This window comes from Armigeres subalbatus, chromosome 1, assembly GCF_024139115.2.
Source record: "Armigeres subalbatus isolate Guangzhou_Male chromosome 1, GZ_Asu_2, whole genome shotgun sequence".
NCBI lineage: Eukaryota > Metazoa > Arthropoda > Insecta > Diptera > Culicidae > Armigeres > Armigeres subalbatus.
In genome coordinates, this window is record NC_085139.1 from 204,467,619 (window position 1) to 204,491,799 (window position 24,181).

Below are 24,181 nucleotides of genomic sequence, written 5' to 3' on the forward strand. Positions count from 1 at the left end.
TGGAACAAATAAGGATAAGAAAATTATTTTGAGCTTTTTAGTGGAATGTCTTCACTTGTCATAAGACGAGTTAATACAATCCCATTGAATTCCACCACTAAATTGTATCTTGACAGATACGTATTTCGAACTCAACAGTAAGGCCGTCTTCAGTGTCTCGTACTTGACTGTCGAGTCAAGTACGAGACACTGAAGACGGCCTTACTGTTGAGGTTGAAATACGTATCTGTCAAGATACAATTAAGTGGTGGAATTCAATGGGATTGTATTAACTCGTCTTATGACAAGAGAAATAAGGAACAAAGAAGAGAGAAATAAGGAAGAAAGAAGAAAGAAGGAAGAAAGAAGGATGAAAGAAGAAAAAAAGAAGAAAATAATGAAGAAAGAAAAAAGAAAGTAGGAAGTAAAACAGGAAACAAGAAGGAAGAAGAAATAAAGAAGGAAGAATGAAGGAAGAAAGAGAGAAGGAAAAGAGAGGAAATAAGGAAGAAGGGAGAAAAAAAGAAGAAAGAAAGTAGGAAGTAAGAAGGAAAAAAGAAGGAAAAAAGGAGGAAGAAGGAAGGAGGAAAGAAGGAATAAAGACGGAAATAAAGGAGAAAAACGGAAGAAAAACAGAAAGAAGAACAAAGAAAGAAATAAGGAAGGAAGGAAGAAAAAAGAAAGAAGGAAAAAGAAGAAAAAAAAAGAAAGAAGAAAAACGGAAGAAATGGAGAAGAAAGGAAGAAAGAAGGATTTAAGAAGAAATAAAAAAGAAAAAAAAGGAAGAGAGAAGCAAAAAGCAAGGAGTAAAAAAGGAAAAAAAAAGGAAGAAAGTAAAAAGAAAGAAGGAAGAAAACCAGGAAACAAAAAGGATGAAAAAAGGGCAGAGAGAGAGAAAGAAGAAAGAGAGAAGAAATAAGGATGAAAAAAGGAAGAAAGAAGGAAGAAAGGAGGAAAAAATAATAAAAAAAGAGAAAAAGAAGTAGAAAAGGGGTAAGAAAATAGAAATAAAGAAATAAAGAAGAAGGAAGAAATAAGAAAAAAAAAGGTGGAAAGAAGGAAGAAAAAATGTGGAAAGATAAAGCAAAGAAGGAAGATAAAGGAATAAAGAAAGAAGTAAGAAATAAATAAGATTAAATATGGCAGGAAGAAGGAAAAAATAAGTAAGAAAGAAGAAAGGAGGAAAAAGAATCAAAGGAAAGAAGTATATGAAGTAAGAAGGAAAAAAGAAGAAGGAAAAGAATACAAGGAAAAAGGAAGAAGAAATATGGAAGAAGGAAGAAAAAAGAAAGACCTTTCGTCCTTTCGACCTTTTGTCCTTCGACCTTTTGACGCAGTTTTTTTGTTTCGACCTTTTGTCCCTTCGACCTTTTGTCTTTTCGACCTTTTGACCTTTGACCTTTTGAGCTTAGACCTTTTGTCCTACAGCCCCTTAAAGAATTCCCTAGATCCAGGGGTATTTTGGACTCTCACTTTGAAGGACGAAAATCACACTTGCGGAGTCCGTAAAGACCACGATTGGCATGTTCGCCGGAAGAGTGGCCGCGACAAAAAAGGCGGCATCTTCTGCGAAGAAATGTTACATTTGTGAGGTAGGCTCTTCAATTTTGTCAGGTGGGGTCCACAGACTCCATAGCCGATCCCTCGGCTGGAGACGGATCCGTCGCTATTTCGGAAGCGTGTTGCACAGAGTGCCAGTACGGATCTTCTAAGTTCATCTGTGTTATCTCCTCTTTTGAACCGGGAAGCGATGGTGCGGTCGATGTTAACGGGAGGCATCAGCCAGCCCTTTGCTTCGTGTCAGTGGACCCGTGCCACTGAGGGGAGACCGATACCGGCTACACTTCTCAGGATCCGGTCAGCCTCGTCGAGAAGAGGGCTTCTCTTGAGGTGGCAGCCGCAAAAGAGGCGGCTTTGCGACAGATGGCCATCAAAGTCCGATGCCGGGAAGGAAAAATTCCTGCATCAACGCAGGCAGCCTGAGCGGGAGTGGACGGAAGTAGACCTGCGGCTAATCGGACCAAGCTGTTGAAAACGGACGAGAGTGTCGATGAGGTTCCAGTAGACAGGGCACGTTAGTTCAAGGCCATAAAGCAAGCGACTATCGATGATAGCTTGTCCGTTTTTCAGTCTGGTGCTTTTATTATTGGTACGGTGTTTTTTCGCAAGGGTTTTCATGAGACTAATGCGGAACTTGCAAGCTATTTTCACCACCCCGGAAGTGTGGTAAAAAGGTTAGATTCCGGTCGATGTTTACACCAAGCACACGGACAATCTTCTGGTTGGGGATGATAACCGTGCCTAGCTTTATGGAGGGTTCTGCTCGCAGATGCCGGCCACTGCAAACGTGTCCCCGGACACACGTACTGGCATTCATGACAAATCCGACAGATGAAGCCCAGCGATGCATCGCGATGGATGGTGCTTACAGCCACCTGAGTCTTGATCCTGGTCCTTCCATGCGTTCTGCCGTTCGCAGGTGGAACAGAAAACACCGTCCGTAGCGATGAAGAAAAGCGTCACTGCTTGGACCGACTCTTGCTGTGCCGCCAATGAGCACTTAGAAGGTTCTTCGGGTGAGGAAGTTTTCAACGAAAGTATGAGCATGTTGCCTGTGATACTCCAGTCTTATAGTTTCTAAGAACCAAAGGGGTCCAGTTCCGGTTAAAAGCCTTGTCGATATCGAGTAACGCAAGGTCAACATGCTTGCCTTCCTCATACACTTCTTGGAGCACACTGCCCAGGTTGACAAAGTATGTGATGGTACCATAGCATGGGCGAAAAGCGTGGTGACGTTGGTCAATCATTCTGTCAGCTTCCAGTTTCTCCTCAAGTTGCCGGTCATCTCGGCGGTTATGGACGCATACGAGGTAAGGGATATTGACCTGAACTTGGATGCATCGCGGCTAGCCACGCTGGTTATCGGGGTGGGCACAACGAAACTTTTCCTCAACTTGTCCGGGAACGTGCGGTTTTCCCAAATGTCGTTGATGATCTTAAGAAAAAGGTCTTTAGGGCCCGAAGGAAGCCATTTTATCATGGGATATCCCAAATCATCCGGTCCAGATGAGTTCCCGTTGCACTTAGCAAGCGCATGGGTCAACTCACCTGCTGAAAAAGGCTGTTTCAGCAGGCATCTGGGGGTCCGTGGTAATAAGGGTAGTGTTGAGTTGTGAATTATGAGTGGCGATAGTCCTCTGGAATTCGGCCGGGTACTGGGAAGTTGCCACCAGGGAGGCGAAGTAATCACCGAGAGATGCCCGGATGAAAATTTACGGGAAAGGGTCGTTTGGCCGAAACCCATTTGGCCGAAAGCCATTCGGCCGAATGCCACTAGGCCGAACAAACCATTAGGCGAAAGGGTCATTTGGTCGAATAGGTCATTTGAAAAGTGAGAAATCAGGAGTAAAAAGAGAGATGTTTCAATTTTCATTTCTGATTTCTCACTTCTCACTGTAAAAATTGATAAGCACGAAGTGAATAGTGAGACGTCTCAGTACTCACTTCGCGCTGCTCACTTTTTACAGGGAGAAGTGAGAAACGAGGAGTGAGAAGTGAGACGTCTCACTCCCCACTTTGCACTACTAACTTTTTACAGCGAAAAGTGAAACGTCTCACTACACAAGAGGAGGGCGAAGTGAGTAGTGAGACGTCTAACTATTCATTTGTTGCTTCTCACTTTTTACAGTGAGAAGTGAGAAATAAGGAGTGCGAAGTGAGACGTCTCACTTTTATTAACTCCTTTCGCCTTATACCGGGCAGATGCATCAACTCGAAGAAGGCGTTACTTCTCCCTTCCACTTATATTGGGCAGACGCATTTTTTTTTAAAAAGGCATTATAAACTTGTTTCGCCTTATACCGGGCAGACTAGGGATGGTCGGGTTCGGGTTTTAAAAATTAGTACAATATCGGGTACGGCTTTGTGAGAAAAAAAAATTGTGTCCGGGTCGGGTACGGCTTTAAGAAATAAAACAATGAATTTTATTTTATTCAGTTTTGTTAATTGTGAGGCTAGTTCGTTGTTTGAGCTTACATTTTTTTTAAATTAAGTTTGATTAGTTTGAATTTTCGGGCAAAACTTTAATGTGGGCTTAAATAATTAAATTTTGTCAGTTTTGGGTCGAGTACAGGTTTACGAATACAAACATTCTCGGGTTCGAGTTTGATATTTTTTTTTATTCCGGGTTCGGGTCGGGTCCGGATTTGAAGGAATAATTTACAATAATTTACAATTCGGGTTCGGGTCAAGTTCAGGTTTGCAAAATGTGAAACCCGACCATCTCTAGGGCAGACGCATCCATTCAAAATAGATATTATCTTTTTCCTTTGCTATATACCGGGCAGATGCGTTTATTCATAGAAGGGACTACCTCCTTTCTTTTCTCTATACTGAGCAAACGTGTCCATTTCAAGAAGGCATTGTTTTCTCACTTTGCGTTATACCGACTGGATGCGGTCATTCAAGGAAAGCATCACCTTCTTTCATTATTTAAATCGCAATCCAAAAGAATTTAACCCAGATTGTATGTAATCAAGCAGAAATCGGTATTGAATTGAAAATTATTCGAACTGAATTCCACCAAATGGCATTCCGCGGAATGATTTTCGGTGAAAAGGTACATTCCGCGAAATGTCTTTCGGAAAAAAGGTGCAATGTGTTTTGGAGATTTGGTACATTCCGCGGAATGTCGTACCGCGAAGTGTTTTTCGGCGAAATAGTATATAACCGCTCAACAATATTACTTACTAACAAATTGAATTCGAATTGAATGAAAACTTATTTAAATTCGAAAGAAAACTGAATTAATATAAAATTAAAATTGTTTGAAAATTGTTTCAAATCAAAATTCAATTCGGTTCTTGAGCAAAAAATGAAGTTTTATACAGTTTAACATAAAGAGCATTGTAGAACATTATTTGGTATTGTATTTCTATTATAAGATTGAAGTAAAAAGTATTTTAAATTCTATTGTATATCTACTGTAAATAATAACTGTAAATAATAAAACAATAAAAAAGTGATCGTGACCAATCGACTCAGCTCGACGAAATGAGAAAATTTTTGTCTATCCGTGTGTATATATCCCGTAATGCTGGGTAGACACCTTTACGGGGTGCATTACGGAGTAGGACATACCACACTGTGCTCTAGTTCTTACTATTCGTCTTTTATAATAAATATTTTTTGTAGTTTATTCACTATCACACCAAAGAAAGGACTACGGAAAGTTTCTATTCACGCGTATTTTAGCTAGTCCTGTGCGCGTTTGGAATTTTACCGGCGGCGGCGTGATAGATCATATTCAGCAAGCGGCGGCGGCTTGGTGGTGTCACGCCGATCACTATCGACGGCGATGGCGTGGCGGCGTAGGTCGGCGTGAACTATTTTCAAGCGTCAAGAATTCTCCGGAATTTCTTCAGAATAACCACAACGAAGTACTTCTCTCTTTATTGACATCACATCCCCCACTGCACAATGGGGAAAATGTTGCATGTTTCGGACAAAATTCAATAACTCAAAGGGCTGAACGAAAATTGTGACCAACCTCACCTTAAACAAAATTTTCCCAGGAATCGAATGGGGGTAATTTCGGATCCGGCACGCCATTCCCAATAGGACTTTTTGGACGTTTTCCCTCAACTTCCCCCAGAACTTTAGTATTTTGAACGGAATGCAGCCGTTATAAGTAGTTTACGGCATATTTCTGATTGAATCTGAATGATTAGAATATTGTTGGGTAAGCACAGTGTTATTTTATCTGGAGAGTATGTTAGTTTTAGGTGAATATGGGGTAAAAGTTTCCGGGTAGTAGTATCCGAGACTATAATGATCAAACAGACAGACATAAGTTCATTTGTATGTATAAAATTCCCCTAAAACTAACATACTCTCCAGATAAAATGACACTGTGCTTACCCAACAATATTCTAATCATTCAGATTCAATCAGAAATATGCCGTAAACTGCTTTTAACGGCTGCATTCCGTTCATAATATTAAAGTTCTGGGGGATGTTAGGGGAAAACGTACAAAAAGTCCTAGTAGGAATGACGTGCCGGATCCGAAATTACCCCCATTCGATTCCTGGGAAAATTTTGTTCAAGAAAAGTTCTTGGTCACAATTTTTGTTCAGTGGCCTTTTGAGTTATTGAATTTTGTCCGAAACATGCAACATTTTCCCCATTGTGCACTGGGACATTGCCGTCTCGCAGCTGTTAAGCACTTCTAGAAATATTAACTGCGAGGTTTCTAACCCAAGCTACCATTTCTGCATTCGTATGTCATGAGACTAACACGATGATACTTTTATTCCCAGGGAAGTCGAGACAATTTTCAAATCGAAAATTGTCTAGACCGGCATCGGGAATCGATCCCAGGCACCGTAAGCATGGTCTTGCTTTGTAGCCGCGCATCTTACCGCACGGCTAAGGAGAGACCTCCAACGAATTTCTTAGGAAGTTTTTATGGGATTAGGATTTCGTCCGGAAGTTTCACCAGGATTTTGTCTGGAAGTTCCTCCAGGATTTTGTCTGGAAGTTCCTCCAGTATCTCGTCCGGAAGTTTCTTCAGGATGTCGTCCGAAAATTTCTTCAGGATTTCGTCCGGAGCTTCCTCCAGAATTTCGATCGGATGTTCCTCCAGGATTTCGTCCGGAAGGTCCTCTAGGATTTCGTCTAGAAGTTCCCCAGGATTTTGTCTGGACGTTTGTCCAGGAATTTCTCAGGTAATTCAATCAGAAATTCCTCCGGAAGTTCATCCAGGAATTCATCCAGAAGTTTCTCCAGGATGTCGTCTGGAAGATCCTCCAGGATGTCGTCCGGAAGTTCCTCCAGGATTTCGTCTGGAAGTTCCTCCAGGATTTCGTCTGGAAGTTCCTTCAATATTTCGTACGGAAGGTTCTGTAGGATCACGTCCGGAAGTTGTTCCAGGATTTCGTCTGGAAGTTCCTCCAGGATTTCGTCCGAAAATTCCTCCAGGAGTTCCTCCCGGATTTCGTCTGGAAGTTCATCTAGGGATTCCTCTGGAAGGTGATCCAAGAATTCCTCCAGGAAGTCGTCCGAAAGTTTCTCAAGGATTTCGTCCGGAAGTTCCTCCAGGATTTCGTCTTGAAGTTCCTCCAGGATTTCGTCCGGAAGTTCCTCCAGGATTTCGTCCGGAAGTTCCTCCAGGATTTCGTCCGGAAGTTCCTCCAGGATTTCGTCCGGAAGTTCCTCCAGGATTTCGTCCGGAAGTTCCTCCAGGATTTCGTCTTGAAGTTCCTCCAGGATTTCGTCTGGAAGTACATCAAGGAATTCCTCTGGAAAATCTTTCAGGATTTCGTCAAAAGGTCCTCTAGCAATTCGTCTGGAAGTTGCTCCAGGATTTCGTCTGGGAATTCCTCCAGAATTTCGTCCGTAACTTCGTCCAGGATTTCGTCCGGAACTTCCTCCAGGGTTTCGTCAGGAAGTTCCTCCAGGAATTCCACCGGAATTTCATTCAGGAGTTCCTCCAGAAGTTCCTTCAGGATTTTGTGCAGAAGTTCCTCCAGGATGTCGTTCGGAAGATCCTAAAGGATTTCGTCCGGAAGTTCCTCCACAATTGATTTCAGGAGTTTATCCAGGATTTCATTCGGAAGTTTCTCCAAGATTTTGTCCAGGAGTTCCATCAGGATTTCGTCTTGAAGTTCCTGCAGGATTTCGTCCGGTGGTCCCTCCAGGAATTCCTCCGGAAGTTTATCCAGAATTTCGTTCGGAAGTTCCTCCAAGATATCGTCCGGAAATACCTCCAGGATTTTGTCCGGAAGTTTCGCCAGGACTTCATCCGGAATTTCCTCCTCCGGAAGTTCCTTCAAATTTCTACAGGAAGCTTATTTAATATTTTTCTCGGAGGTTTCTCCAGAGTTTCCTCTATAAATTCTCCAGGGAGTTCGTCCGGAATGTCCTCAGGTAATTCCTCTGTAGATTTGTACAATAATTCTATCGAAAGTTCCTGAAGTAATTCCTCCAAAATCCTTCAAAAATTTCTCTGGAGTTTAATTATTCCATAGGAGATATTACGAAATTTCGCAGCGAATTCCTCCAGAAACTTGCCTGTGAATTATTTGAATTTTTTTCCAGAATGTCCACCAGTTTTTCCTCAAGGGATTTGTCCTGAAATTCTTCTTAGAGGTCCTCCAGAAATTCCTCCAAGAACTCTTCATAAACTTTGCATTGAACTCCTTCGAATCTCACTTAGAATTTCTAGCACAGTTCTCACCCAACCCCGGAAATTCTTCCGGAAATATCTCTGAGATATTTTCTAGGTATACTCATAGGAATTCAATTGCGAATTTCTGCAGAAATCAATCCGGAAGTTCCTCTAGGTTTTTCCTAAAACATTCCTCCAAGAAGCCCCAGAAGAATAGTTTTGGAATGCTTCAGTAATTCCATCAGAAATTCCTCTGGAATACACATGAATATTTAGAAATTATATATTTGAAGTTCTCCCGGCAATCCCCATAGAAACTTTTACAGAAATTCCTTCCGAAAGTTGTCTATTTTTTTTCTTGGTACTTCCACCCAATTTTCGCCCCTGAAAATTCTTCCACAAATACTCCTGCCTTCTCTTCCTCGAGTTTCTACAGGAGTTTCCGCGAAAACTTATTTAAACTCTGTAGATTCTCCAATAAATTGCTTCGGAGATTTGTTACGAAAATCGCCCAGAAATTATTTTATTTATACTTAAAAAAAATCCTACAGAAACTGATCTGGTATATTCCTCTAGACGGAATTCACGATGGATTTTTTGTAGAATTATTCGAAAGAGTTTTTTTAAAGATTTCGTAGATCAGGTCCGCCCTGAAGAATTTCTTGAAGAAGATCCTGAAGAAACTCGTGAAGAAATTTCTGGTTTAAATCCCTATACATTTTATAAACTTTAGAATAAATTCATAGGGAAGTTCTCAATGCAATTTCAAAAACTAGAAATAATTCCTTAAATACCCAAATGAACTTCTTAGGCTGCGTCTCATTTTCTGATTTGAAATCAGGTTAAACTTGAAAATGACAGTTCGAATATCAGCAATCACCCAATCATAAAAAAAATGCAGTCTAATGAGACCAATAAGGCAGCTGTCAAAATAATTCAATATCTGTCAAAAGTAATCTTGTTGTGTGCGTAGCGTTATTCGGAATTTATTCAACTGTCATTTTTAAATTTAATTCGGGAAATATGATGCAGCAGAAAAAATATTTTTATGTTTACCCGAGCATACTTGAAATATTCGTGTGTATTTTAGAGGAATTTCTGACGGAATTACTGAAGGATTCCAAAACAATTCTTGGAGGAATGTTTTGGGAAAACCAGGAGGGACTTCCGGATTGATTTTTGCAGGAATTCGCAAAATCAACATACTTTTTTCATACTTGGAAGTAGATAAATGCAATATGAACTTGACCTAAAACATGTATTTCCGATAGGATGAACTTACCAGAAAAAATGCACTTTAACAAAATGTACGAAACCCATAACCTACTGGTTTAATAATCTTTCAATAGCAATCGGCGTGGTTCGATTCATTTTTGATCACTGGCGGCAGTGGCGTAGCGTGGTGGCGCACAGGTCTAATTTGGGAATACAAAAAAGTTTGCCTAAGAATTGTAGTTTTCATGAAACTTGTTTTTTGTCAAAAAAACATTTTTTCTCTACCCTATGGCAATTAGAAGTGAGATTAGGTTTAAAAAAAATTCAAAACTGGAATCAAAATTTACAATCTTTTATCACTTCAATTGTAAGAATCAAAGCAGGGTTTTCATTATCAAACATTTTCTTTCATTTTAAACACAAGAAACCGTGTATTAGAACGCGTCAATCATCAATTTATCGAATGATAATCCTTTTATCCTCACTTTTATCTGCCAATAAATCAATTTAGTCGAAACTTAGGTATGGTAAAATTCATGTTATGTATGAGTTCTGGTCAAATCTTCAGCACAATCGTCCACGGGCAACTGAGATATAGAGTTCCAAAGTTGACCATTTTATATGAAAAATGGCAGGTGGGCACTTTATTATGCCGGCCAGTGTATAACAATTTTCCCGATTTCCCAATTGAAGAAAAAGAAAGAAATCAGAAGAATTTTCAGGATAAGTTAAATCAATTCAGATGAAAAAATCCTGGAAAAAATAAAGGGAAAATTCTGATGATTTTTTTCGAAAGAGTTTTCTGAGGATATTTGTAAGAATTCAATGCGGAAATCAAAAAACAATCCAGGGGAAGTTCAGAAGAATTCGCCGGATTTGTTCTCATTGCTAGGCAGATTTTGTGCCTACTTAACAATATAGCACAAACTGTAATAATCACCTTGGACCACCCTACTGCATACCATGTGAGAGGGAAATAATGTGGAATATGTCGTGCTTTCTGAGCCAGACGACTGTCTAAACTATTCCGACATACGCGCATGATTGTACAACTTTGAATTTGATTCGAAATGGAATTTGATTACGGCCTCTCCATGTCGCGTCGCTTTCAAACTTTGGCTTTTGTTCAACTGGTCGGCCGCCGTCACAGCTGCTAATGTAGCAGGCAGGCGCAGGGACCAGCTTCCGGTGAAATGCATAACAAGCGGAACCATTCCGCAAAACCATACTCACAGTGAATGCTGAGCGATATTCGCTTGGACACCGACGGTGGCACCCCGTTCGAGGCGATACACAGATAGGACCCCATCTCGCTGCGAGAGATTTTCACCAGCTTCAGCACCTCACCCCGGTAGGACGTCACTGCAGAGGAAGAGAAAAGAAAAGAAACAAACACAACAAAAAGGTGAGAACAAATTACTTCCGACATAGTTTTTCTTTCATGTGGGTCATATGCTGGGAGGGAATTATCACGTAGCGTGAGTAGTACAAGACGGACCGACAACAGCCATTATTCTTCTGGTAGCAGTCCCAGTCCTTGTTTGGGAATGCGGCACGAAAATTGGCACGATTACACGTCTTAGGATTCATCTTCTTAGAAGGATAGCAGTAAAAGTGCCATAAATCAAACGGGATGGTGCTTCACTGCTTGTTGGCTTTCACATATGGGTTTGCGAGATGCGCAAGTGTCGACATGTGGGATTCCTGTTGTCTTTTTTTTTAAATATACATATTTCATATCTTACAGGTCAAGTAAATAAGTATCGACGATTTTTATTAAAACTGAACCAACTCACAAAGGAAATTGAACATGCTGGAACGTGTACGGATTTTAAACACGTGTATACTTGAAAATGATTTTAAAATTATCATTTGTTTGAATAACTGCTTATGTACACGCACTTTGCAGAGGAATTATGCTCTACTGCTTGCAGTTTTCAAACTAGGAATGCAACAGAGCGTTGAGACGAAACAAGTCTATGGCCTTTTTTTCATAGTGACGAAATTGTCGTAAGGATTTTTAAAAAATGGAGAAGATTAAAAGAAACTCTCGCGAAAATAATGATTCCGTTTCCGAAAAGTTGCGGAACTTTTCGATAAACTCTTCGAAATTTTTTCGCGAAATTCTTCGAAACGTTCTCGAAACATTCACTTGAAGAAAATAATTCCTAAAAAACTGTAATCGTTTAATGAATGTAGGACAAAATGCCACCTAATTGGTAGGGGGAATGACGGCTTTGGCAGGTTTTGTTCTATTATTGTCAGGGGGGTTTTTATGACTGATTATGCTCAAATTTTACCTAAACATTCGTTGCATATCAAAGAATATTGTGGCCAAATTTCATAAAATTCGGTCGACAAAAACCCCCCTGCCAATAATAGAACAAAACCTGCCAAAGCCGTATTTTCCCCTATATGATTTTAGAAAGACAAAAGATTCAATTTACACCAATTATGCAAAGTGTATCCATTTATGTAGCAGGATACTGTCTCAACTTTTTTTTTTTAAATATTTATTCGATCCACTTACCCAACTGTTTTGTGCCGGCAGAATCCTTGAGAACAATTTCGGTGCCATCTTCGCGGCGCCACGTCACCACTGGTTCCGGGTAGCCTTTCGCTCTGGAATTATAGTTCAAGCAAAAAGTAAGCTTGATCAGAATTGAATTGCACTCCATAAAATAATTCAGATTTGTTAATTTTGTATTTATGACTTCAGGTCACAAACAGAACTTATTGTAACGATCACAACTGTGGAAGGGTTCAAACGATTTTTTCTCCCCCAGTGTCCTCATCATCTGAAACATTTCCGACAAACTGACCGTAGTCTGGCCGACCTTCATTTCGTTTGATTTGTTTCTGCCACACTCACTTGCCTACACCATAAAAAAGAACCCTTCGGTTATCCAACCAAAAGAAAATCGGTACACATTGTCGTAGACTTGTCATCAGCCTTATTACCAGCCTTGGGGAGATTTTTTTCCCTTCCAGTCTAACATCAGTTGCCATCAGTTCCGCACAGTTCCCAGACTCTCGTATGGGAACAACGAGCCGGCCCGACGACGACGGGTCAAACTAAAAAAGCTCACATCCATCCATAACTCTTTCTGATCAACTGTTTTTGCTCACATCGTTGTTCAACGTCTGCCTCGCAGTAGACAGACGCCTTTTGAAGAATCAAACGCCATGCCAGCACTATGGGATTTATTTATTTTTAAATACTTGTAGTTTTATTCTACGCATTATGCATCATAGCTTCCATACACCATATATCAGCAATACATTCTTATTTGAGTGCTGAATTTCGTTAAGCCCAATTGTAGTACAGACAAAATGTAATTCGTTAAAACAATAATCGAGTGTAGCTGAAAGTAACAAATGTTTTTGCCCATCTGCTTACATGGAAGTGTTCCACAGTGCATTGGTCAGTTTGCTCCAGGCCAGGTTCAGTCCAGTCCAGTCGAGGGGAAATCCGTCCAGAATCGGGTTAGGAAGTTGAGTGGCAGTAGAAAAAAAAAACATTTTTCTTTTTCGAAAAATGATAAATCACAGTTCGCTGAATTTGTGCTCATCGTTCGCTTCCCCGGCTGAAGGCCCAACAAACATTCACTAGTTGAACTAACATCAGTGTGATGATTTAATTCAGCGATGTGTTGAATTATGTCTGTACTATTTCTTATCACAACTTCTGTTCAAGCTTTGTTCACACAATTTTGGCGAAGTTATACAACTATAACATCTCATTTTGAAAAACAACTTTATTAACTGATTCGTTAAACCTTTAATATGCATTTTACTAAGCCTCAATTCAGCTACATGTGAATTATTCGAAAATAATAACGCATAGAAGGTAATATCATCAAGATCTCCAATGAACGTATTTTGAAGCAATTGCTATTTTCATATAATCATTTTATAATTTTCCTAAATCGGGTCTCGAACTGCTGTCATTTGATCATCCGCCGGTAACGTTGTCATCCGCGTCATCCTTGATTAGTTAGATATGGCTCACTCAATGCATAACATAAATAATATTATTGCTGGATATGAATCATAATTGGACTCTTATTCAACAAGTCGATCTGTCAAACCATAATTTGTTAATAACTGAACAAGATTTTTATTTCAACCATTGTTCAGCCAGCGATAGTTATCGCACACTAGGAAAAAATGTAAAAATAATGTCGATAAACGATAAAATAAATCCTATTTATGAATTTATGAAAATAAAATCAATGTATATTCGGCCTTCCTCAGAATCTCTTGATAAACGGTTGCGATATGATTGTCAAATGCTAAGATTATTCCAATTTCTCCGCAATAAAGATCATCATCCATGCGATAATAGTGGGATTCCACACATCAAAGATTCAATAATTTTCCGACGTTATTAAACGGGTTTATGTCCGGCTTTTAGTAAATTTATTTTCGCATGAATGCATGATTTTTTTTTATTGCTCCAGCATTTTTGTTCGTTATAATCTCCGACAGCTTAATAAATCACGAATATAAAAAGCATGTCTTGAAAATAAATCATTATTTTATTGTCTTTTTATTGTCTTTATTGATTTATTTATGTCTATTTGTATTATTCAGCATCCATTTTTCCTATAAATCAAATTTTCCAGATCTAGAATCCAGATTTTCTCTCAAACTGAAAAAGCATAATGGTTTTTTTCCACTGTGCGATAGATCAGATAAATGTGAAATCCAATGGTTAAGAAGGCCAAAGGTTAAGAAGGATGTCTAAATGCTTGCTTATTAACTTACTATTCAAACTCAATTCGACCACCCTTTCAGAGCATCACATCATAGTCGAACAGAGAACTTTAAAAATCATTAGTTCAGCACATTGTTAAACTTCCCCAATGTGCTGAAATGTGATAAAATGAAAACGTTAGTTCGACTTCAAATAAAGGTAGTAAGCAAATAAATAGGTCATGTCGAATATTAGTTAGATTAAATGCTGAAATGGATTCTGTCTAGCGAATTATTCAGCATCCTTTTTATTCAGCTACGAAGATCACAAATAAACAATAATTCAACCTAGATGCTTATTTGTAGCTTGTCGTTGTTTGTTGGGGGGTGTCTGTGCGCGTTTTAACTCCGGATCGGATCGGAAATGGAAAGTGAGATAATGGAACAATTGTACATCTTTAATTTCAGCAGCTTGTCTGGTCTAGGCTGGACTGTTGATGACTTCCCTAGTTTGCAGTCGAGTGTGTAGTGGAATGTGGCGATGGTATCGTGGACAGATACAAAAAATCATCAGAGTTAGAGTTGCTTCCCCGTAGGATGCGCTATCGGTTGTTGATTTTGCTATTCAAAAGCGAAGCTTCATCCATTAGCCCGATGACTGACGTCTCTGATGGCCGTTGGCAGAGCGACAGAACTCTTACTACCGCCGGCAATAGTTACTGCGTGGGCTGAGATCGATGTGTCGATATTGACGGTGATTTTTTCCTCGTGTGGAAGAAATGACTGATGGTGTCCCGATATGGACCAGTTATGAATTGATGATCTAGTAAATTACTTTGCCTTCGATGATGCAGCATACCGTATTAGGGTGCATCATTTCAAAAACCAGTGGGCACTTATCTGTAAATGTCATATGTCATATAAGGACACATTATGCCTTTATCGTACACAACCAGCGACTTGTTAGATTTTCTAATAATTCTGTATAATAACCTACCAAAACCTGTATATGAACTGGGCTTATGTGAAATTGTTAGATTCTTATACAAAAAACGAGCAATGGGTAATGTTTTCAACATAACCGCGAGTAGACGTAGGACTTGTATAAACGTAACGTATTTACATTTAACTTTTAACTTTTGGATCTATAGAGTTTGATTATAGGTATTGATATTGGAAAGACAACTTCCATGCTGTGTAGAATTATTAGCAATTTGTGTATTCAAAACTTCTGGAAATAAAACTAATAATTAAATACATAATAAGAATTGCTTTGTTTCTAACTATTAAGCCCTTATTTACTCAAGCAAGTGTAGGGCATTTATAGATCTCTTATTGATGATAGTATTTGAAGTTAAACAATTCTATTTATAAAATTTTTAGACTTGGGAAAAATGTGCTAAATTGGGGGAACTGTCCCGTTTTCCAAACAAAGAAATGCAGCACCAATTTCGCTGCTTCTTTTTACTACCATGCGTGCTTACTGATGAAAAAAAAGTCACAATAAGAAACAAGTCAAGGAGCAGTGACCCTACTATAATAGAGGAGATACTGCTAATACATCAACGAAAAATTATATAATGTTTTGATTCCAAACTCCATGTCTACGTCAAGTTTAATGATACAATTTTTCAGAAAATAAAAAACAAAGTATAAGATAAAGTTTATTTAAATATTCTTCTGGAAATTATTTTTTGCGGACTTTTTTTAAAACATTTACATGTAATTCAGCAAAATTTTCTAATCTAAAATGGATATTAACACTATTGCTGATTGTGCATCTTTGATTGCTAATACCTTCTGCAAATAAATGAAAGTAATTATTTTAATCAAATGTTTATTTTTATCAGTGTAGTTGATTTTTTAAATGAAATCAGAACTGTTATAGTATAACCATGTTTTAATGTACATGTCGTTTAGTACCAAGCACAACTTAACATATGGTCAGTCATATGACATGACTCGTACTCATCCCGGGATCATTTGAATTATGAAACCAATCACCTGAATGAGCAGACCAAATCTCTCTAATTTTATTCTTCTTCATCCACCACCGAACTCCGAGCGATGCAATGGGCGATTGCATCCATCGCAACCGACACCATTGCACGCGACCATCATCAAGCACAGAATGACAAAAAAAATCGCTCACTTCTTTCATGCATATTCGCAGACCCACCGGCAGTTCTATACCGCTAGTAACTGGATGCTGTCGCTGTGTACACGGAAGAAAAAAAGTACTCAAAATTGAGTATTTTTAAACTTACTTTTGAGTTATTTTTTCTCTTCTCTTTCATCCACTCTTTCTGTTGTCAAAAACAAAAGAGCCAAACAATCCAACGACGCCAGTTCAATACGGGAAGCCAATTTTGAGTTTTATTACCTGAGGTCGAAATTGAGTGAATTAAACTTACATTTGGGTAAATAAATTTTCCGTTGGGTCCTTTTTTAACATGGGAGTGAAGGCAAACTATTTCGACCCTATTCACTCAATTTTGGTTTCCCGTACGGATGTTCGAGGTTGGGTGAATTAAACTCACTATTGGGTAGTTTATTTCTTCCGTGTAGGTAAACACAGCGAACGAACGAAACGAAAAATGCGCGAGCAAAAAGCATGTCAGTACGCGCTTCTGTCACAAATTCTAATAACTCGCACTGCTTCTTTTATACACAAAGAATATCTTCCGATGGACCCGAAGGCCTGTGACATACCGCATTCTGATGTCCGTGTTAGGAATGCACGGAATTGGTTACATATGAAATTTTTGCTGGCTTTATTGTTTATTGTTTATTGTTTGTTGTTTATTGTTTGCTTTTAAATTCATCTGACAAAACATTGTCTTAATGAATAAAATCTTATTAACTAATTCGCATATCCTAATTAATCCGCCGGATGAAGGTTACCAATGGAAGATTGAAGTCGAATTCAGCGTACACCGTGTTGAAGGATGCAGCCATTGCACGGATCGGTTCATGTGAGCCGTATTGTCTATTGCGGGCTTCAAGAGAAAGAAAATTCCGTGGTCTCATTATCCGCTCCGGTGCGTAGATATTGAACTGGCGCAGAATTTCTGGAGAATCTATGAATCCGGTTAATAATTTAGCAGTAAAAGCTATTTGTGCGATTCGACGTCGGTTTTCCAGAGTGTCAATTCCTATCAGTCTGCATCGATTCGCATATGGGGGTAGATTCACCGGATCGCGCCAAGGTAGGTGTCGCAAGACACGACGAACGAATTTCTTCTGTACGGACTCAATTCTGTCGATCCAGTAAGTCTGATAGGGGCACCAGACGATGCAACAATACTCTAGTTGAGATTGTACGAGCGAACAGTAGAGCGATCGTAAACAAAATGGGTCTCGAAAGTCATTCGCAATTTTGAAGATGAATCCGAGCGTACGGTTGGCCTTATTAATGATTTCATTGTAGTGGTGCTTGAAAGAAAGCCCCTGATCTAAAAGCACTCCTAAGTCTTTAATGCTGTCCACTCGTTCCAAAATAATCCCGGACATGCTGTATTCAAATAGTACTGGATGCATCTTACGGTGAAAGGAAATTGATTTGCATTTTTGAATACTAAGCGTCAGATTGTTAGTGGTACACCAGAGCTCGAATTTGGTTACAAGCTCCTGCAGTTGCACACAATCTCCAATGCTGTTGATTACCATGTATATTTTAAGATCATCAGCAAAGAATAGACGGCAGCCGGGTGGAAGTACATTTGCAACTTCATTGATGAATAGAGAGAAAAGCAGGGGTCCAAGGTTACTGCCCTGAGGCACTCCAGAGGGGTTTGAAAAAATAGCAGATTCAGCACTTCCAATTTTGACACAAACCGTGCGATCAGTGAGATATGTTTCAAGCCAGGAAACCATGTCGTGACAAATTCCGAGCTTTGCGAGTCTGCTGAGCAAGATACCATGATCAACTCTATCGAACGCCGCCTTGAGGTCAGTATAGATTGCGTCCACTTGTCTGCCTGAATCGATATTGCGGATACAGAGTGACACAAACTCAATAAGATTAGTTGACGTTGACCTCTTGGAGTAAAATCCGTGCTGAGATGTCGTAATGTAGTTTTTACAGCTTGCAAACAAAGCTTCGTTAATAATAATTTCGAATATTTTTGAGCAGCTGCACAGAGAAGTTATACCTCTATAATTCTCAACGTTCGATTTGTCACCTTTCTTAAGAACTGGGAACATGTACGAAAATTTCCATTGCGTAGGGTACTGGCTTTGTCGTAGTGATAAATTAAATTGATTAAATTGACAAGAATTGAAATTTTCAATAGCTTATCGTTAATAATCTTAAGTTTCAGTGAAATAGGCAAAATGCTGGAGAGTGTCCGAGTCGATTGATATATAAATCTTCAAAATCCATCGAAAGATAAAGGCGCTAGTAACGTTCAAAATCTTCCCTTCCAGCGTAACGCTCTCGATTTCCAAAAATCTAAATGACACCCATTATAGTAAAGAAAGACGTAAGTCCAACGTCAAAATATAAGCATACACACAAATCATTCCAGTCCGAGACAGCAGCACGTTCGGACGTGTTTTTTGCTCGCGCAATTTTTTCAAGTGCTTTTTCTCTCGCTGTTTACGTTTTCGCTTCGTCGCGTTGCACAGTGTTTTATTTCGTCATTTTCACGATCGAAATTCAAAAACTCGAAAAGTGTTGATTTTGGATATAGGGTTTGTTCACAGAAGTTTCAAGATATTTAGGAGCGCATCTTTCGATAAAAACAGTTTAATGATTAATCCCCCTAAAAGTGAGTTGAGAAAATTATTTTTCCACCAGAATGAGATAGACACGTAGCGTCTTCCGCAAAGTTGTAGCAAATGTTAATACGAGCAACTTTGCTGAACATCCCGAGCTTCTATCTCTTATATATAACAAACTTAAGTCGTTTTATGTAAAACCTCATTAAAATATTATTTTTCATTCTAACTCTTTCCAATGATTTTTCCCATTTTCCGTCTCTTCTACAAAGTTGTTAAACAAGCAAAATTACATGTTTTTGCTGAACATTGTAACATTCCATCTCACATACAACAAAAGTTATCTTTAAATTATACATATTTTTAGAGGTATTTCCACTTGTGACTACTCCCTTAATTGCAAAAAGTCGCAAATTTCTTCATGATATGCTGAAAATCGCTTATTTAATTTTTATACTGACATTGAAAACTTTTGTCGACAAGAGTCTTCTCGAATGCTGTGTTAAAAACTTGTAAACCTATGAAAAATCATAATATTTGAATAACTTTTGTTTTATAAGAGATAGAAAGTTACAATGTTCAGCAAAAACATGTAATTTTACTGGTTTGACAACTTTGTAGAAGAGACGGAAAATGTGAAAAATCATTAGAGTTAGTTTAAGTTAAAAGAATGACTTTATGAGGATTTCCACATAAACCATGTTAAGTTTGTTACATCAATAATTTACAAACTCAGCTTCATCGCCGCATTTGTTATAACGTTAAATGCAAAGTTTTTCTAAATATACCAAAGGAAAAGTTGTTTCCAAATTCAACAGGATTTGTATTCGTTGTTCTCTTTGTCATCACTTTCATACTTTCACTAAAACAGTTTAGTATCTTCTGGAAGCAACTTCCTTCGACTTCTTGGCTTTTGATACAACGGGATCCAACGATATCAGTGATCAATGCGTCAGTTCCTCGTTTGTCCTAAAAATTACCTGCAGCAGATGTTTCTGCTGTTTTAATCAAATTGAAACGCTTATTATTAAGGTTTATGTGGAAATAACTTAAACTAACTCTAATAATTTTTCACATTTTCCATCTCTTCTACAAAGTTGTCAAACCAGTAAAATTACATGTTTTTGCTGAACATTGTAACTTTCTATCTCTTATAAAACAAAAGTTATTCAAATATTATGATTTTTCATAGTTTTACAAGTTTTTAACACAGCATTCGAGAAGACTCTTGTCGACAAAAGTTTTCGATGTCAGTATAAAAACTAAATAAGCGATTTTCAGCATATCGTGAGGAAATTTGCGACTTTTTGCAATTAAGGGAGTAATCCTATGTGGAGATACCTCTAAAAATATGTATGATTTAATTATAACTTTTGTTGTATGTGAGATGGAATGTTACAATGTTCAGCAAAAACATGTAATTTTGCTTGTTTAATAACTTTGTAGAAGAGACGGAAAATGGGAAAAATCATTGGAAAGAGCTAGAATGAAAAATAAGATTTTAATGAGGTTTTTACATAAAACGACTTAAGTTTATTATATATAAGAGATAGAAACTTGGGATGTTCAGCAAAGTTGCTCGTATTAACATTTGCTACAACTTTTCGGAAGACACTACGTGTCCATCTCATTCTGGTGGAAAAATAATTTTCTCAACTCACTTTTAGGGGGATTAATCATCAAACTGTTTTTATCAAAAGATGCGCTCCTAAATATTTTGAAACTTCTGTGAACAAACCCTATATCCAAAATAAACACTTTTCGAGTTTTTGAATTTCGATCGTGAAAATGACGAAATAAAACACTGTGCGTTGGCGATATTTTCTCCCGGACCCGGCTCCCGGGCGGCTTCATACAAAGTGGTGGCCAACAATATTTTTTTAGCTTTTCTGCATTTTTTATAGTAGGGTAGTGAGCTAATTCCCGTCGTAGTTGGTAGTGCCTGGTTTTCAAATCTAATTTATACACTATCCCAACTACTTACTCTAACTAAGTTGTATGTAACACGTATTATAGAGTTCCTAGTTTTCATTGTGTACTATTAGCGCATTGAACAAATCATAGTTTATTGAGAATCGGCAATCAAAAATACCCTTCAAATTTTTCAAATTTGTCTTATGAAAATCTGTTTACGTCCATGAGAATTTTCACTCGTCCAGTCTGAAACTCGATGGATTGCTGTCAAATAAATCTGTTGGTATTGGTGTGCGATTTCTACAAGTACACCAAATTAGTTTTTTATGCGGTATCATACCGTGTTAAATAAAAATAATATAGATTCAATTAATATTGGCCCATTCTGAATATGATATGTGTACATTGTGAAACAATGAATATAATATGTGTACGGAGGATGTTCGCGGCTATCCAAGAAATCCAAGTATCCAATGATCTACAGACCTGTTTTGTAAATGTATTATACCCATTGTGGTACATATAACAGAATCTGCGTATGGAAGATCTTCACGGTTTTCCAAGAAATCCCTGAAGTGAAGGCCTTCAGGTCTACACGTGTAACCAATGATCTACAGGCCTGTTCTGTAAATGTCATGTACCCATTGTAGTACATATAACAGAATCTGCATATCAAAGACGTTCGCGGATATCCAAGAAATACCTGAAGGGGAGGTCTTCAGATCTACGCGCGTAACCAATGATTTACAGGCCTGTTTTGTAAATGTAATATATCCATTGTGGTACATATGATAGAATCTGCGTATGGAAGATCTTCACGGTTATCCAAGAAATTCCTGAAGTGAAGGCCTTCAGGTCTACACGCATAACCAATGAACAACCGGCCTGTTTTGTAAATGTAATGTACCCATTGTAGTACATATAACAGAATCTGCGGATCGAAGACGTTCGCGGTTATCCAAGAAATACCTGAAGTGGAGGTCTTCAGATCTACACGCGTAACCAATGATCTATCGATCTGTTTTGTTAATGTAATGTACTCATTGTGGTACATATAACAGAATCTGCGTATCGAAGACGTTCGTGGTTATCCAAGAAATACCTGAAGTGGAGGTCTTCAGATCTACGCGTGTAACCAATGATCTACAGGCCTGTTCTGTAAATGTCATGTACCCATTGTAGTACATATAACAGAATCTGCATATCAAAGACGTTCGCGGATATCCAAGAAATACCTGAAGGGGAGGTCTTCAGATCTACGCGCGTAACCAATGATTTACAGGCCTGTTTTGTAAATGTAATATATCCATTGTGGTACATATGATAGAATCTGCGTATTGAAGATCTTCACGGTTATCCAAGAAATTCCTGAAGTGAAGGCCTTCAGGTCTACACGCATAACCAATGAACAACCGGCCTGTTTTGTAAATGTAATGTACCCATTGTAGTACATATAACAGAATCTGCGGATCGAAGACGTTCGCGGTTATCCAAGAAATACCTGAAGTGGAGGTCTTCAGATCTACACGCGTAACCAATGATCTATCGATCTGTTTTGTTAATGTAATGTACTCATTGTGGTACATATAACAGAATCTGCGTATCGAAGACGTTCGTGGTTATCCAAGAAATACCTGAAGTGGAGGTCTTCAGATCTACGCGTGTAACCAATGATCTACAGGCCTGTTCTGTAAATGTCATGTACCCATTGTAGTACATATAACAGAATCTGCATATCAAAGACGTTCGCGGATATCCAAGAAATACCTGAAGGGGAGGTCTTCAGATCTACGCGCGTAACCAATGATTTACAGGCCTGTTTTGTAAATGTAATATATCCATTGTGGTACATATGATAGAATCTGCGTATGGAAGATCTTCACGGTTATCCAAGAAATTCCTGAAGTGAAGGCCTTCAGGTCTACACGCATAACCAATGAACAACCGGCCTGTTTACAAAACCTGTTTACAAAACAGGCCGGTTGTTCATTGGTTATGCGTGTAGACCTGAAGGCCTTCACTTCAGGGAATTTCGATAATCAGAGACGCAGATATATATACATTACAAAACAGGCCTTTAAATCATTGTTACGCAGGTATTTCTTGGATATCCGCGAACGTCTTTGATATGCAGATTCTGTTATATGTACTACAATGGGTACATGACATTTACAGAACAGGCCTGTAGATCATTGGTTACACGCGTAGATCTGAAGACCTCCACTTCAGGTATTTCTTGGACATATAACAGAATCTGCGGATCGAAGACGTTCGCGGTTATCCAAGAAATACCTGAAGTGGAGGTCTTCAGATCTACACGCGTAACCAATGATCTATCGGTCTGTTTTGTTAATGTAATGTACTCATTGTGGTACATATAACAGAATCTGCGTATCGAAGACGTTCGCGGTTATCCAAGAAATACCTGAAGTGGAGGTCTTCAGATCTACGCGTGTAACCAATGATCTACAGGCCTGTTTTGTAAATGTAATATACCCATTGTGGTGCATATGATAGAATCTGCGTATGGAAGACGTTCGCGGTTATCCAAGAAATACCTGAAGTGGAAGTCTTCAGATCTACACGCGTATCCAATGATCTACAGGCCTGTTTTGTAAATGTAATATATCCATTGTGGTACATATGATAGAATCTGCGTATGGAAGATCTTCACGGTTATCCAAGAAATTCCTGAAGTGAAGGCCTTCAGGTCTACACGCATAACCAATGATCTACCGGCCTGTTTTGTTAATGTAATGTACCCATTGTAGTACAAATAACAGAATCTGCATATCAAAGACGTTCGCGGATATCTAAGAAATACCTGAAGTGGAGGTCTTCAGATCTACGCGCGTAACCAATGATATACAGGCCTATTTTGTTAATGTAATGTACTCATTGTGGTACATATAACAGAATCTGCGTATCGAAGACGTTCGCGGTTATCCAAGAAATACCTGAAGTGGAGGTCTTCAGATCTACGCGCGTAACCAATGATCTACAGGCCTGTTTTGTAAATGTAATATACCCATTGTGGTACATATGATAGAATCTGCGTATGGAAGATATGCATGGTTATCCAAGAAATCCCTGAAGTGAAGGCCTTCAGGTCTACACGCGTAACCAATGATCTACAGGCCTGTTTTGTAAATGTAATGTACCCATGGTAGTACATATAACAGAATCTGCGTATCAAAGACGTTCGCGGTTATCCAAGAAATACCTGAAGTGGAGGTCTTCAGATCTACACGCGTAACCAATGATCTACAGGCCTGTTTTGTTAATGTAATGTACTCATTGTGGTACATATAACAGAATCTGCGTATCGAAGACGTTCGCAATTATCCAAGAAATACCTGAAGTGGAGGTCTTCAGATCTACACGCGTATCCAATGATCTACAGGCCTGTTTTGAAAAGGAGATATATCCATTGTGGTACATATGATAGAATCTGCGTATGGAAAATCTTCACGGTTATCCAAAAA

General features: G+C 38.7%; 1 protein-coding gene across 5 annotated transcripts in view; it reads right to left on the reverse strand.

Annotated features, from left to right (window-relative positions):
- LOC134205695 (lachesin-like) overlaps window positions 1-24,181 on the reverse strand; it is a 678,152-nt gene that overhangs the window by 13,906 nt on the left and 640,065 nt on the right. For all 5 annotated transcript variants that reach the window (XM_062681222.1, XM_062681220.1, XM_062681221.1 and 2 more), the window contains 2 exons: window positions 11,893-11,984; window positions 10,596-10,724 (listed from right to left, as the gene is read on the reverse strand). In XM_062681222.1, the coding sequence (XP_062537206.1) occupies window positions 10,596-10,724; window positions 11,893-11,984 (221 nt within the window). The remainder of the gene's footprint in view (window positions 1-10,595; window positions 10,725-11,892; window positions 11,985-24,181) is intronic.